Below are 17733 nucleotides of genomic sequence, written 5' to 3'. Positions count from 1 at the left end.
GCTTCATACGGGTGAGATCCTTGGGAGGGGCATCCGTGGTGTGGGCAAGGCAGAACAGTGGGTGCCCCAAGGAGGTGCTTAAGCCCCCCCACCTCCAGATACAAAGCTGTGCAGGAAGCCACTCTTAACTGGAGGGGAGAGCTCGGCTTGGCGGGTGGGAGGGGAGACGGATTGTGTGCATATGTGATGAGGACTTTGTGCCATGAAGTTGATCTCTCCCACTGCGGGCTGTAAATCCTGAGAATGCCAAGCCAAAACTGATCAGCGAAACTCCACCCGTTTCTTTAGGCAGTAAGCTGCCTGCCGAGTTCTTCAGGACTGATCTACTTGGAGCTTTATTATTACTGCTACTATTTGTGTAACGATAGGGGACAGAAAAGGTAAGACTGTGATGCTGATTTGTCAGGTTGTGTATGTGTGTAGGTAAATACACACAGACATTCTGCTTTTGCTGACTTGTTGATTTGTTCTATGCATCTAAAGTGATGTAATGCAGTGTGGGGACACAGGCGTTGATTAAAAAGAATCCTCTGGTGTGAGTTTTACTTGGTACTTTGGGGAGGCTGTCTTGTTTGTTTGAGGTTTTGGTAAGTGCCGTCAACATGAACTGAACAAACAGTGCTTTGGAAGATGATGGGAAAATGGAGTGGTTTGTTTTATTGGCATCCGTCGTTTTCGTTCTTTCCTACATGGGGAAAGAAACACAAGAACCTGTTACTCAGGAATACTGAATGTTGTGTGAGATTATAACTGTTGTATCTAGAAAAACTAGTTTTGTTGTGTTATAGCGAGTAGGATTGTTGGATCTGTGCCCTACAATCATTTGCCTGGCTGGGAGACTTCTCGTCAAGCCAATAAAAGCTTTAAAAGGAGGACAATTTCCCCTAGCTTGCATTAATTATAGACTAGACATTGTTGTGATTATTTGCCTTTTCATAAATATCAATCCTTGGGTCTCCTGGAATTGTAGGTACATATTAACTCCAATAGCGGGAAAAAAACCAAAAGCTTTATTAAAGTAGACATGAGCTCATAGCAAACCTCTATAGAGATGTTGGGGGTTATTGATTACCACTTAAATATTTTTTTTATTTGTGGGTATAAAAAGTCTTAGGGCAAAAATTCAGATCAGGAAAGGACTCCCACCACTTCTCGTCCCCACTTTTCCTTTCTTTCCACTTTGGGCTATAGAAGATTTAAAAGTTTCTGAATAAGTCTTGGTAGCTCTGGTTCCAAACAGCTGCAGCACAGGCTAAAACATCTCTGGAGTTGATTTCTTTTGCATATCAGATCGAAAACATGTTAAAGTGATGCAGGTGGGGAAGCCATAGCTTCCTCCGATTGTCATTGTTCTGATAAATTGCTTTTTAAAATTTAAATGTAAAGGTTTAAGCAGTTCTTGTTTATTTAAAAAGAACCCATTGTTTCTGTTTCTACAATGAGTCTATTAGCATCTCAACATTTCCTGGGAGGGTTACTGAATAAAAAACGGAGTTTGTAGATAGTTTTCATACAGTGTCATGTTTTTTTTTAAAAAACTTATATATATTCTAATGCAAGGCTCTTAAAAATCACATTATTTAAGTAGAGGTCATAGCTAGATATTTCTAGTAATTACTGGATATACGTCATATAGGCTATACCTTAACATGATAAAAAAAAAAACAACAACCCTATTTCAAATCAGTGGTATTCTGCTTGAAAAATACTTTCTAAAAAAGTTGAGTTCTTTTTCTCCCCATTTTTTTTTCCTGAAGCTTCAAAGTGGTTCTACTTGAGTGAGATACATAAAGCCTCCTATGTATTCATTTGATTTCTGTTTTGGGGAAAAATGAGAAAATTGTGTAAAAGTATTATATAAGAAAACAGCAAATAGGGTTTTCTGTGCTATATTTGATGAAATTCTGTTTAAGAATTGACAACTTTATAACATTGAAGTTGCCATGGAAACAAATTCTGCATCTCAAATACATTTTTGTTTAGTACACAAGGAGAATTCTAATGCTGGAATAATCTAGATTCATTTCATCTGACTGCAGGTTCTCCATCCAAGCCCTGACCTAACCATGGCACCACACTAAATTTATAAGAAAGAAATATGAAGTCCGGTGTCGTTCTCAAAGATTTTACTTGGGCAGTTCATGAAAAATCATGAACCTTAATCCAATCTATCTGAAGTATGTTTAATTGGGGGGGGATAAAGTGGATTATTGATGAGATCTAGCAGGGTTTTCCTTAATGTTCCTACTTCTACTTAGAGAACCAAACCTTTCAGAGATTTGTTGAGTGTTCCTTTTAGGAAGCACAAAATGTTCTTGCTGATTGCATGGACACAGCCATGGAGGGTCCCCCCCCCCTTTGGCAACAGTATAGAAATAGTTTGTCATCACTGTCTTCCAGGATAATTTTGATGTTACCTACAGCCTTGGAATTCCCAGGCTATCTCCACTCAAGTACCAACAAGTCTGACCTTGCTTAGCTTCCATGCCCAAATAAGGTTGGACAGGTGAAATGGTTGAATCCAAAACATGTCAGTGTGGTGCTGAAGCAAGATCAACTCCTAGAGTCAAAACCCAACTTGACCACGGACTTCATTGAATGTTGTTGTCTTTATTTGAGTGAGTCACTATCTCTCCATCCAGTCCACCTGACCGAGTGATTGTGAAGATAAAATAGGTGTGAAAATATATGGTATCATTATTTTTTCCGAGGAAACATGAGATATGCTCAACTTGAACATTATATTCAAGATACACAGGTTGAAAAGATGACCATAGCTGATTGTATTAAAACAGGTCAAAAGATTTCATCGTAAAAACAATTTATATTTATCTTTAAAACAATTACGTACTTGATTTTAGTTTAACTTATTGAATTAACTAGGGACGTTAGCTAGGTGGCTAAGACGCTGAGCTTGTCGATTGAAAGGTTGGCAGTTCAGCAGTTTGAATCCCTAGTGCCGCATAACAGGGTGAGCTCCCGTTACTTGTCCCAGCTTCTGCCAACCTAGCAATTTGAAAGCACGTAAAAAATGCAAGTAGAAAAATAGGGACCACCTTTGGTGGGAAGGTAACAGCGTTCTGTGAGCCTTTGGCATTGAGTTATGCTGTCCACATGACCACGTCTTTGGACAGCACTGGCTCTTCGGCTTTGAAACGGAGATGAGCACCACCCCCTAGAGTTGGGGATGACTAGCACATATGTGCGAGGAGTACCTTTATCTTTGTTGAGTTAACTGATTATGTTTAATAAAATAACTCTTTAGACAGATTGGTTTAGACAGCAATCTTCCCCATACTTCTTGGAAAGCCATTCTGTGTTCAGGTATGTAGGAGAATAGAGGCTGTTTTAACAGTATATGCCTTTTTATTACTGCTTAGACTATCAACCTTTAAATTCATTGACCCTTGTAGGGTCAATGTGTATTTGTAATGAACATCATTTCATTATTGAAACAAGGTTCAGAGGTACTTAAAAGTGTTGTTTTCCAGGCAATACTGGAGAAACTGCTTCAGCAGCTATTGAGTAACACAACTTTACTAGAAGATATTAAAGATACTAGAATTAGTTCCATATGGAATATTAGTTCATCAGGCTGTGGAATAACAGAGCAAGAGGGCTTAATTAATCTTGCTTATTTTTTTGTCCTCTTCTCTCTCCCCACTCCCGTTTCCTTTGTTTTTAGTTTTATGGACGAGAAAATTGAGAATGTCTTGGCTGATTTTTCATTTACCCAAGAAATGATAACACATATTCTGAGATAGTATCTATATTCAGACACTGCAGTAATCCACACTGTGTGTTTTATTAGACTTTAAAATGGTAATGTAAGTTAATATACATTGGATTACATCTGTTTTATTCGTTTAAAATTTAATAGTGCCATGCTGCTATCTAAGTGCCATCCTGCTCAATCATAAGGTAGAGGGTACAACCTAGAATGTGGAATGTCACATTTTCTCATTGAAGTTTTTATAGAAATATAGAAGATTAGAACCAATAAATCCACATCAGAAGTCTTAAATAGCGCTTATTTGAGCAAAAGAATATTGAAAAATTAATTTTGTACATAATCCAGAGCAGCCAGTTGCTCCTAGAGATTTAAGTAGTTTTGTTTTCCCATAATGTCAACTGAAATATCTTTGGCTTTAATGTAAATCTCCTCCCTCCCCCCCCAATAAAATGAAATAATAAAATAAAATAAAATAATAAATAAACCTTTCCTTAATTCTGGCCTTTTTTCAATTATCCAAACACTTTTTAAAGGGAGAGTTCAAGTTAAAAAAAAAAACCTGTCAACTGTCAATAAATTTCTTCTCACCAAACATTTGAATTGTTTAATGCTGTTCTCTGATATGCTAGTTTGTATATTGTCTCTGATATATGCACACACTATCTACATAAAGCAAGAGAAGAAAACCTGCCTATTGCCAAATAATTATATACTCACATTTCAAAATCATGACTGTAACAGCATTAATGCCTTCCTTTAAACAAACATCAGTATTGTACACAGAAACAAGTTTTATAAACATGTTGAAATACATCTAGTTTCTATGTTTTCCATGTTGATAGACAAACATGTTCAGCTTCAGTCTTGACAGTTATGCAATTGCTATCCTATTAGTACATTAAGAGTGACATGATTTCCTATGTATCATTTAAATTAACTTGTAGGACATCAATTTGCACTGCATGATATAAGATGATACAGATGTGTGGACAGGCAGGCATTTTACAATGAAATTATTCACCACTGGCTAAGTAGTAAGTCTATCTCGCATATTCCCAAAATCAGCTTTTTAGCTCTTAACTCAAAAGCCAGACTGAATTTGCGTTTGCAAGGTTAGTTTCTTGCGTTGATTCCTCAATGTCATTCCAACTAAAAGCAGCACATTTTTGTAGTTTTTTTTAAAAAAAATAGTTTCACACATGCATACATCTAAGTGGAATAATGTGTGTCAATCATGAAATTCAGATTTCTTTATTACATGTTAGCCCCATTTAAAATGTACTGGTTTAAATTTCTGTAGTATAGCTTAAATAAGGAACACCTGTTAGATAAATAATAGATAAATGATACTTTGAATTATTTTTTTGTGTCACTGCTTCAGTTTTCTCATCAAACTACCGTTATCTACTTAAAAGTGATGCAGTCACATATGATTTAGCGATTGCCCATAACACAACAAGTTTCCTCACAGCAAGAGGGGACAGCAGCATCCTTCATGGGGAACTCAATCGACATGCTGATAATGAATTGAAAATGTGGGTCATTCTCTGTGCACATAGATAATTCTGTATTAGCACACCCACCGCCATCTGGAATGTTAGGAGATGAACACTGTTTACATGCCCTTCTAAAAGCCACAATTTGCTATGGTGTGCATCCCTTTAATTTACAAACTCTTGCAATATTAGATCTCACGAGCTGACACAACTGTCTTCAAAAGCAGTTTCTGCGTTTTTGGCGTTAAGGAGTAAAATGTGTGAATGTGATTTTTTGACAGACATTGTACAGCCAGACAGAGCAATTCTGTATTCCAGCAGCCAGTTAATTCTGTGGGTACAGCCACCAATAATTTCGCTCTTTTTTTTAAGATGGGAACTTCATTTCCCTTTCTTCAATCCTCTATCTTATCCTGTTGGATTTCTCAGAGGTCAGAGAAAGATTATTCAAAATCTAACTAGCATGGAATTTGATGGAAATCTGTCCCTTCTCTGTCTTAATTTGGCTACTGTGTTGGTGGGAATGTGCTGTCATAACAGATGCACTAGCAATTGAAATCTGCAAATTAAAGCTGGCTTATTTTGAGCGACAGAGCTGTGCCTTATGTTCTGCTGCTGGCATAGTCTTGCAGCTCTTCAACTGGCAGATCTTGGGTGTAAAAATGCATAGTCTGAATATTTAAAGATCGTGACGCCCTTGAAAAAGATCCTTTTGTTCTGCAGAGATTCAGCTACATCCACAGGCCCCTTGCTTCTTAAGCCAAAATGGATGCTTTGCTTCAGTGTACCTGTCTTGCTTACCTTCGGGGTTTTATCCAAGACCTGCAGCCATCTCATATAGATATAATTTATTTACTAATACTGTGTTCCCCCAAAATAAGACCCTGTCTTATATTTTTTTTGCCACCAAAAAAGGCACCAGGTCTTATTTTTTTTTGGGGGGGGGGTGAAGTCCACTGACTCATCTCACTTGCGTGTGTCACCACTGGCCTCCTTTTTGCTGTCAGAGGCCTTCAGGAACTTGTTTGGCCAGCAAGGCTTTCCTGAAGGGTCGATCCGGCGCTCTGTTATCGGCTGCAGAGGCATTCAGGGAAGCCTTGCTGGCTGCAGAAGAAATGGGCCAGCAAGGCAGGTGTTGGAGTATGCAAAGCCTAGTTGCAATTGTCCGAAGGTAAGTAGTAGGGCAGCTCCACCCGCCCCCCCATCCCCACCCTAGCTTAATTTTTAATAGTACACCCTGGAGTGGGTGAGGTCTTAATTAGGGATTATTTTGGGGGGTAGGGCTTATATTGGGTGCACATGTAAAAATCAAGCTAGGATTTACTTTTGGAGTAGGTCGTATTTTCAGGGAAACACTGTACCAAGTAACTCATATCAATCTTTTTACGTTGTAGAAGGCATTATAAATTCATCAGATCGAAATGTCTGATCTAGACTGATCTAAATATCTAGATTTAATAATAGGCATTGCCTATGAGGATGATTATGATGATAATGTTGATGCAAGGGTATTCTGTTTTTATTTTTTTACCCTGAATTAATTTGGGCAGGGCATATATCAATGACTTGTAAATAAAACTTTTGAAATTGGAAATGTTCTCTTATAAAGCTACAATACCTGTGCAGTTTGTTATTGATGACAAGGTCCCTGCATAGGATTTTGAACTCCTCAGGGTAGAAAAATCATAAATTCCATTAGCCCACACCTACTCTTGTTTGCCAAATGATATCCTGTAAGTTCTGAAAATCAGAAGTCTGGTAGCACCTGTTTCTGACTAATTTTATTGCAAGGCATAAAACGCAGTTCACACAAGGATATGCCTTTCAATAAAATGTGTTAGTCAGGCAAGGTACTATCAGACTCACAATTTTTTTAGCTTCTGTAGAGTAAATACGTTGAAGTTTAATTATAAGAAAAAGATAGCAAAGCTGCTTTTTCAAAATGCCCCTTCTGAAAGAATGGACGAATGTTTTCTGTTTGTTCTGCCTTTGTCATAGTCATAAAACATCTAGACTAAAGGTAATGCTTGTAGTCAGCCAATTCTCAAAGAATACAGTCATCATTCTAATTAGAGAGGTTCTTTTGTCCTTGAGGCCTATTGTGCACCATTGTTATAAAATCCCAAGTATATTTTAGACCGTTCCATTGATAAAGGTTCAGTGTGGCAAACAGTGAAGCAAAATTATTGGTTATACTCATTGAAAATGAATACAGTCCCCTAGTTTAAGAGAATATATAATAAGAAAGGCCAGCTGTCTGCAATTTGGCAGATCAAACCTCAGCAGGCTCAAGGTTGACTCGGCCTTCCATCCTTCCGAGGTCGATAAAATAAGGACCCACATTGTTGGGGGGCAAAGATGCTGACTCTGTAAACCTCTTAGAGAGGGCCGTAAAAGCACTGTGAAGCGGTATATAAGTCTAAGTGCTATTGCTATAATAAGAAACCTTCCAGAGTTTTGTTTTAGAAAAGCATTATTATTAAACTGTAGTTACTGGTAATTTAAAGTTTTCTTGCAGGTTGTCAGATTATTCTCTTGGAACAGTTCTATTAATAATATTTTCATTTTCCATGCAATTAAGTTAGTGAGATTAAACAGCGAGTTCAAAGAGAGGCAGAAAAGCTCCGTCCATATTCTCTCATCCGGTGCCAAGAATCAAAGTACCATGTCAGCTCGATCCCTTCCAGGGATCTCTGCGAGGACACAATTAAAGAATGGATGAGCTTCAATTGCATTGTCAGGACCACCATTTAAACATTTTTTTTAAACTACACCCTGCAGACACCATGGTCTACAAGTCAAGATCAGGAAAGTGAGCTTTCAGCAAACCACCATACTGACCGAGAGGAATTCAACAAAGCGTATTCATTAGAACGAGAGGGCGTGATCCAATTTGAATTTTTGTGATGTTCCAAAATCAAGCAAAAAGTGCAGAGAGAAGCTTATTCCAAATTAAGCAAGGAGAGGGCTGAATTTCACCCACATTCCTTTTCTCTTGTGTAATGGCATGTTTTTATTCTCCAAAGCATTTCTGTAAGAACACTGGCATTTTTCACAAAGGCTGTCATGTTTGCCCCAAATTCCTCTTTGCCATGTTGCCATAATAATAATATCTACTGTGGTTCTAGCTTATGCTGAGATGTTAAAAATGGTAGCTGGAAAAAAAAAACCCAAGGAACTAGGGGAAATGCTAATGACTTGAACTTTATCCTGAATAGCGAAGGGAAGGAAGGAAATACCTCGTCCCTTGTCATCAATCACTTCCCTTAAATTTACACTTACATTGTGTGCCTATCAGGGGCACTTTTGACAAACGTTTGCATGATTATGATTTCCCCCCCTCTTTAACAAACTGAAAATCTGATTAACCACCCTGTTACCTAATACAAGCGTCTTTTCCTCAGAATTGCCTATGGGTTCAGTTGTGTAAAATAACACACTTGTATAATTACTTTGAAATTAATTCAGGATGCTTTCCTCACCTCACACAATCTCTGCGATAGTTTGATTGCCACAACAACCTGTTTCAAAAGAGTCAGTGATTTACTCCTTTTTGCCTTGAAGGAGGCAAGCTCAAATAAACTAACTACTCATACCACTGCACAATTGAGCCTTGATAACTTCCTGATACTAAAAAGTTGGAGACGTAGGAAATCCTTAGACAATTTGCTTCATATTTTAGCTTTTATTTCAATAAAATATCCCTAGAGATTTGCTGTCAAACAAAGGCAATCAGTCTCTTTCATAGGCCAGTTGCTTTTAAAATGTATTATTTTCTCATTTTGTAGCCCATATATTACTTGCATACTTGTGGGTTATGAGGATACAGTGATACTTTTGGTACTCATCGTTAATTGGTTCCAGGAGGCGCAATGAATACCAAAACCGATGAGTACTAAACAATTTTTTCCCCATAAAGAATAATGTAGTGAGTCACAAGACAGCCGATATTGACAAGCTCTAGCTTGTGTGTTAAGTACCAAACAATGAGTACTGGGACAAATTTTTCAGGTCAAAATACATTGAATATCAAATTTGATGAGTTTTAAAGCAGTTGAGTACCAAGGTACCACTGTACTTGGTGTGTGAACACTCCAGGTTTATGCTTTTAAAGATCCTACTCAGTACCATGCAATTAATATTCCTGAAGAAATAGCAAATGCTCTTCTGTTTCTTCCAACAGATTCTTGATTCCAGGAGCAATTTTCCATATATTACTACCTTTGCGGCTATACTATTTTATTGTTCTAGTGGAAATAAAACAACAGCTGTCCCAAATAATGTCTTTTTTCCCCAATATCACAGTTGTGAGATTATTTTCTGATTTCCTGTTGAAGCTTGTGCGTCATACTTCCTTAAAAGGGAGGCATATAGCATCAAAATCATATCAAGATGAATACAGAAATAAAAAAAAACCAAAACAAGTGAATCACCCAGTAATAAAATGTTACAATAGCTGAGCACTAATTGAAAAATAATTAGATGTAATGTACAACTTTCTCAATTTCCCTATCATATAAACATATCAACTGAAAGAGAGGATGTAGGAAATGTGTGTCTGTGTGCGTTTTTTTTTGCATATACTCCTATCATTAAAGGACAGCCATCCATGAGCCACGGTGGCGCAGTGGTTAGAGTGCAGTACTGCAGATTACTTCTGCTGCCTGCCGGCTGCCTGCAGTTTGGCAGTTCGAATCTCACCAGGCTCAAGGTTGACTCAGCCTTCCATCCTTCAGAGGTGGGTAAAATGAGGACCCACGTTGTTGGGGGCAATGTGCTGACTCTGTAAGAGGGCTATGAAGCACTGTAAAGCGGTATATAAGTCTAAGTGCTATTGCTATCCAACAATGATAGGGGGAGGGCCAGATTGTCACCTGGGTCTAACCAGTCCTGTACTCTCGTCGGGTGCCTGAACTTAAAGTTTGAATGACGTAATTGTATATTTTGAAAATACCAAAGATTCTTAAGAACGTATCAGTGGTAACGACCAAGCAAAAAGCAAATCAAACATATGGCTGTGTTTGCACAAACTAGTCAACCCGTTTTAGTTGGGAGTTACGTTGTAGGAACTCTTGTGTATTCAGTGCATTATGCAAACCCAACAAATTGCAGACATAATAGTTTGTTTAATGGGTAAACGGATTGTGCAAACGTAGCCATCAGTTGCAACCCATCAGTCATGTAAGTACTGTAAACGGCCAAGATTCTTTTTTTGTTGTTGTTGACTCTTGCATTATGGAAGCACCATAAATGAACAAATAAAGTAAGCAGCATTGTAGAACCTTAGCAGCCCTTTAATTCATCTCCAAAGTTAAATGTTTGTGGTTTCTCAGAAGAGGCTGAAAGGTTTTTAATCCTGTTGGGAAAAAAGGATTTGGATGCAAGCTAGGGATCAATATCAGTCCTTAGGCTGGCCACTGAAGCTGTAAACTATGCTATAGCTGTAAACTATGTTATAGCTGTATATAGCTATAAAGGAATGGAGCGTGTAATTTCCCCTCATAAATGGTTAACCCAGTGTTTCGTTCTGGATTTCCGAAAGTAGATAGGAAAACTATGGGACAAAATATGGAGCTGCATCACCTGTTTTTATGCTGTCTTTCCTTTCCTGTCCATTGCCTACGGTCTTACAAGTATATGGAATTTGAGAAGCTACTCTGGGTGCTTTATTTTAAATAAATCTCTTGTTACAGATTCTGCTTCACCCGAATCAGTTATTTTTAATGATAGTGGGAAAAAGATAAAGAGAAAGAGAAGGTTGTTTTAAACTGCCAATAGAGCAACAGGGTTGATTCTTATTGACTAGGCCCATATTAATAAAACATCTTTGCAATTATCTTCCCCTAAAATGAGTTTTCTGTTTCAATCTGACAGTGTCCAAAAAACACGGCAAGCTTATTACTTTCCTGCGTACATTCATGAAGTCTCGACCAACAAAGCAGAAACTGAAACAGCGTGGGATCTTAAAGGAGAGGGTCTTTGGCTGTGATCTTGGAGAGCATCTTCTCAACTCTGGCCACGATGGTAAGACAAAACAAACAATGTTTGTTATAAACACTTTGTTTATAAGAACCAGCACAGCACCATTTCTGAAAGAAACTTTATTTATTTATTTATTAGTTTGTCAAACATGTACAAGATAGCAGGTATGAATATAAATATGGACATGGACGAAGGAAACAAATACATGGGGACAGTAGGACAGGGACGGTAGGCACGCTGGTGCGCTTATGCATGCCCCCTTTACAGACCTCTTAGGAATGGGGTGAGGTCCACGGTAGACAGTTTGAGGTTGAAGCTGTGAGGGTTTGAGGATGTAACAACGGACTCAGGTAAAGCATTCCAGGCGTTGACCACTCGGTTGCTGAAGTCGTATTTTCTGCAATAGAGTTTGGAGTGGTTTACCTTGAGTTTGTATCAATTGTTTGCACATGTATTATTGAGGTTGAAGCTGAAGAAGTCGTTGACAGGTAAGACGTTGTAGCAGACAATTTTGTCTACTATGCAGGCGCAGACTGCAGGCGGCGCAGTTCCAAGATTGTCCAAGCCCAAAATTTCAAGCCTAGTGGCAAAAGGGATTCTATTGTGAATAGAGGAGCGGAGGACTCTTCTTGAAAAATTTAATTTAATTGGAACTACTTCTATATGAGCATTAGAATATTCCATCTCCAGGACTTCAATCTACATCTTGATATTTATTAATGATGAGTCAATAAACATCTTACGGCATTTAGAATGGTGTTGTCTGATCACATCACTTTGTCTGATGGAAAATTTCTTCTGGCCTGGCCAGTTTTCCCACATCTTCTCCAGGAGAAGAAATAAGTGGCGGAGGGGACGAACAATAAATTCTTGCTTGAGTGAAACTTTGCATACACATAATTAGCTATAAGCCTAAATGTCTAAGATTTCCTTCAGTTCATAGATCGTATCTGAAATACTTACATTATTACATGTAAGCTTCTGTCTAACACCACAATTTTGTGCACTGCATTCTATAATGAATCCACTCTGCTTGTAATTTTGTATTTTGATATCAGTCAGAGGTCTTTTGCTATTTTTGTAGTGTTTGTTTAGAAAAGAACCAGTCTTTAAATTTTCCCAGAAAATTTTGATATCAAAAAAACTAGTTCACTAAAAGGTTTTGGTGTCTTTAATTAAACTCTCCTATTCTGTCCCCTCTCATCCTTTAATTTTTGCCATTATTAGGAAAAAAGTATCTTAACATAAATAATACCCTAAGCAGGTGATGCATCATGTGTTAGAATGTGTATTATTGCATCTTCCAGCTTATGCTTTAAGGCAAGATTGGTGAACCTTTTTGGGAGGCAAGGTTGGCGAACCTTTCTGCGAGTGCAGAAATGGGAGCACTCACACATGCCAGAGACGGGAGGAGCAGCCGCCCGGTGCGCATGCGTGCACGAAGACCAACTGGCCAGTGCGCATGCGTGTGCCAGAAACTAGAAGAGCAGCCACCCAGTGCGCATGCGCACCCTGGAAATATGATCTTCCGGTTTCCAGCGCCTGCCAGCTGGTCTTCATGTGCTCATGCATGCCAGAAACCGGAAGACCAGGTGGCCGGTGTGCATGCACGTGCCGGAAACCGGAAGAGCAGCTGCCCGGAGTGCATGTGCACCAGGTGGCTGCTCTTCCAGTTTCCAGCACTCCCGTACGTGAAGACCAGCTGGCCGGCGCACCGGAACCCGGAAGAGCAACAGGCTACAGCTCGCATGCCCGGAGAGATGGCTCTGTGTGCCACTTCTGGCATGCATGCCATAGGTTCACCATCATGGCTTTAAGGTAAAAGCCTTCATATATGGCATAGACCAGGGGTCTCCAGCCTTGGCAACTTTAAGACTTGTGGACTTCAACTCCCAGAGTTCCTCAGCCAGCTTTGCTGGCTGAGGAACTCTGGGAGTTGAAGTCCACAAGTTTTAAAGTTGCCAAGGCTGGAGACCCCTGGCATAGACAATCATGAGTTGGGCAGCTATACAGACTTAATAAGCAAGCAAATATATAACAATAATTGAGTTCCATTATACTTTGGCATTTGTATGGATAAGGAATCTGGAACTACAAACAAACAAACATAGTTAAAGGAGTAAGAGGAACTAAAAAGTCACTCAAATTGCTATGCTGTGCTATGCTATCCTTGGTCCCCATTATAGAATTACAGCATCATGTGCAATTTGTTATTCAGCAGCCTAGTTTAGAATAATGGTTATTCGCCTCAGGGGAAGGAGAAGCAGAGTAATCCTCTGGCATTCCTTAAATATAACAAGAGTATCGTTTGCTTGGAATATCCATTTTATTTAAAGTTGGGTGATTGTCTGGTGGCACAGGGGTTAAAGTGCGTTATTGCAGGCAAACTCTGCCCACAGCCTGGAGTTCGATCCTGACGGGGCTCAAGATTGACTCAGCCTTCCATCCTTCCAAGGTTGGTAAAATGAGGACCCAAATTGTTGAGGGCAAGATACTGACATTGTAAACTGCCCAGAGAGTGCTGTAAAGAACTATGGGGCAGTATACTATAAGCCTAAATGCTATTGCTATTATCTAGTAACCTATGGCTATTCCATGTTCTCACGTCAGACTTTACCAAAACATTCCTCTGAGTATGTGCTATTTAGGTGGTGGTGAATTAAACCTTGAGGAAGAAATAAGAGTTCAGCCAAACTAGTCTTGTGAGTTGTCCCTTAAGGTGTGACATTAAGACATCTTAATGATACTGTTATTCCGTGTTGTTTCTTGCCTTCTTCTGTATACCAAATTCCTTACTTAGACTTTATTTCATCCCGTGGACGTTTTTGTCTCGGGGCATCACCCTAGTTTTAAGGCTTATGCAATTAACACAAATCACTTTTTGCTTAATTATATAATGCCCCGGGAGGCACTAAGACGGGTTTCAAATTCCTCGTGCCTTTCTTTTGGCTCAGGGCCTGCTTACATTCCACAGGTACTTTTAAGTGTTCGGTTGAATGAACACCTGCACTATGATAGCTACGAAAAGTAATAAAGGCTGCTTTGGTTGACTCTTTAATGACAAGGGTATTTCCTGTAGTTCACCTTGGCTTGGACGCAACAATAAGGAAAGGCTGTAGTACTTTAATCACTTTTATTTGGCTCTTCCTGCCAATTGAAGCCATTAAGCAAAAGGTGCATCATCTACCCATGGATTGTATAAGATTATGTCTGAACTGGAGGTTCAACTATTTTCTTTCCGAAGAAGCTAAAAATCATAAAATAAGGAAAAACCGTGACTTCGCCTTCAATTGTCCAAGCAATGCAGGGGACTTCAGCGTGTGTTTGTAATTTGTGGCAACGGTACTCGTTTCAGTACAAAAAGATAATCCTTCTCTTTGACAAGAAATACAAGATCATAATGCCTAATTAGTGATTTTTCATGGAGAGAAACCTTTTCCTTTTCTATATTAGTTCTAAAATTAAGGAATAGAAATAGTTCGTCTCCATATTGCAAGAGGATGACGTAGTGCTGTATCCTTATTACCCAAACAGGAAAATCGGGTTTTTCTCAGTCCCCTACCACTTAAAGGTAGTCCTCAATGTACGACCACAATTGAGACCAGAATTTCCATTGTTAACCAAGGCAATTATTAAGCGGGTCACACCCAATTTTACAACCTGTTTGCCGTGGTTGTTAAGTGAATTACTTATAGTGAATAACACAGTTATTAAGCAAATCTGGCTTTTGCTTTTGGAAGTTGACTGGCAATTAGATGATCCCAAGACATTGCGTCCGTCATCAATACATACCAATTGCTAAGTGCCCAAATTTTGATCCTATGACCGTGGGGATGCTGCAACGATTGTAAAGTGTGAATACCAGTTGTAAGTCATTTTTTCCGGTGTGTTCTAATTTTGAACTGTCACTTAATGAATGTTGCAAGTCAGTGCCTACCTGTATTGACCTATTTTTTCTTAAAACAGAATTGTTTCACACCTGCCAGAAACACGATCATCAATGACCTACACAAAAAGTTTTTTTTTTTTAAATTAGCCATGCTCTATTCTTCATTTTTGGAGTTTTGTAAGGAATAAGTATAAGAACAAAGATTTCTGATTCATAGAGGTGCAGTTGTGATAGGCAGCATGAAACGACTTGAGCAACTCGAAGCAGACAGTCTGAGTTTAGAAACCCCGTTGTCTTTGAATTAATCTTGCTTAACTGCCAGCTCTAAAGTCCATCTGTGCGTCAAAATCTACACAACACCAAAGTAATCACTGTCAGTTGGAGTTTGGCAAGACATTTTAAAACATTTCTCCTGTCACTTATAATCTCTTAACGAGTTGTAATATGTTTTTGTTATTACCCAAATTATTGTTAGGCTACTTTAGTCCATTTTAAGCAAATAGATGTGCATATTAATTCTAAAAGCAGGACTGAGTTTAGGATTATCAAGCTGTAAACTAACAAAGCCTAATTACAGTCTTCTGTACAAGCTGTCAGGGTTCCAATTAATAGATCCATAGCAAGCAAAATTCCGAGGCAAGTGTATTCCTCAAAGGGTGGCTTTATTGGAAATATCATATTGGCACATATCTGGTGAAAACCGACTCTGAGGGTTCCTGCGGTTTTCACCTAATTAAAAGCAACAGTTTTGCCTAATTAAAAGCAATGTTTATATTAAAAAAATAAAAATAAATTAAAAAAGCAACAGTTTTTCACTTTCTCAAAACAATCAGTCACATGGTCCAATCACGGCTCCGTCCGATAAAATCACTCCTCCTCCCAGGGACCAGGTGTGAGAATGTCCTTGGTTCTCAAGAGAAAGTATTTTGTTTTGGCTACAAAGTCCCAGCTATCTCAATTCCCCCCTCCCTATCCCTCAGCTCCAGTGTGGCAGCACTGAAGCTCCAAGATGGCTTCAGTCAGGTCAGCTTCAGGGTTGACACAAGCAGAGTGTTGGGTAAAATCTCAAAAGTGTTAAAAGTGTGGCAAAACTCAGTTGGTGTTGTGACCTAGGCCCAAGTAATTATTACCAGACACAATCAGTCCTAAACAAACATATTTTATTAGAACAGCTGAGAATTAATTCATTCTCAGCTTAGTCCAAATTAAGTCCAAAACAAATCCTTCATATACAGTCCTTCGGCCTTATCACAAATCTTTGTCTTCTTTGGCACCCTGCCAAAGGCTTTTCTTGGCAAAACCCCACAAGGTCAACAAGAAACAAATGTAGCAACGTTGCTTTCCTACAAAGATCCCAAGAGCCCTTGCTGCTCTTTTAAGCCTTCTGGGAGGGGCCAATCATCTCCTGGCCTTACTCCTGAATCGTCCTTTTTGTTTTAGCTGCTCTTGCCTTCTGGCAGCTTCTCTCATGCGTGCACTAGGAACAGGCTCCACCTGTTCCTCTGCCTCTCTGCTATCCGCCTCTGGAGGCTCCGGAGTCCGTGCATCGCTCCCAGATGGCCCTGGCCCCATCTCTGCCTCTGACGCAGAGCCCTCATCCGGGCCATCCCCTGACTCCAAGACTGGCCTATTGTCCTCCCCAGCTCACTATCCGACTCCGCTGCCAGCTCCGCAGGCTGCTAGCGGACCACAACAGTTGGTCTGTGACATTAAGATGTACAGTTCTTTATTGCCATTGATTTTCTGTGCCCAGATATTCGTTTTAAGATATCCCTGATAACCCCGAAGCTGCTTTCAAAGTAAACAGGGAGGGCAGGATTGACTCAGTGGTAGCTGTGGACTTGGCAGCGGGTGGGAGAGACAAGATTGGTTGGAGACTTGGAGGGAGGCATTTTCGCAGAGAGAGAGAGGATGACAGTAAGAGGAAGGATGCCACTACAGTACAGGTCTTTACTTTGGAGCAGTTTCTGCCCAGGGACCTAGAGGCTGTATTGCTGGAAGGTTGGCTTCAGACTATTATTGATAAAGTCCATCTTCACCTAGAATAAGATCCAATGTGGGTGCAGGGGGTAGAGGAAGCCCTAGAGATGTGATGGTATGTGGGAATGACTTTGGGAAATGGAGGAAGATACAGTAGTGGCCAAAATTGTGGAAACCTTTTGGGAAAAGTGTATTTTTGAGGTTTGACTAATAACACCACCTTTTTTTTGGGGGGGGGGGAGTTTCAAGGTAATCATATTCTACCCCTGGAATGGCCTGGGAATAGCCCAGACCTTAACCCAGTTGAAAATCTATGGAGCCGACTAAAGAAACTTGTTAGTCGGAAGCGACCCAGCAATAAAATCCAGTTAAAAGAAGCAATTCTTCAATCTTTGTTTCATGTTATAATAATTTAATAATTTTAATATTATTAAAATTTATTTAGTTCTGCAGCTGTTATAACAGCTGCAGAACTAAAAGACTTGGTTCACTCCATGGGAAGACATTGTAAGGCTGTAATTCAAGCTAAAGGTTACCCAACTATTAACTGACATGGTGATCATTTCTGTATATCTCGTTTTTTTCGACGTGTTTCACTTTTCTTCTTTATACTGTAACTGCTATTCTCATAGCAAATCCTTCATAAAAGTTAT

At 39.3% G+C, this 17733-nt stretch overlaps 1 protein-coding gene across 1 annotated transcript in view; it reads left to right on the top strand.

Annotated features, from left to right (window-relative positions):
• The window catches only part of ARHGAP32 (Rho GTPase activating protein 32), a 130381-nt gene that overhangs the window by 75459 nt on the left and 37189 nt on the right, over positions 1-17733 (top strand). The window contains exon 10 of the mRNA XM_070952202.1: positions 11104-11253. Within this exon, the coding sequence (XP_070808303.1) occupies positions 11104-11253 (150 nt within the window). The remainder of the gene's footprint in view (positions 1-11103; positions 11254-17733) is intronic.

Source organism: Pituophis catenifer, unplaced genomic scaffold (genome assembly GCF_029215685.1).
Source record: "Pituophis catenifer annectens isolate HBS135680 unplaced genomic scaffold, rPitCat1.0.hap2 SCAF_12, whole genome shotgun sequence".
Lineage (NCBI taxonomy): Eukaryota > Metazoa > Chordata > Lepidosauria > Squamata > Colubridae > Pituophis > Pituophis catenifer.
Note: the sequence above shows the minus strand (reverse complement) of the source record. Positions and strands in the feature narration are given on the sequence as shown.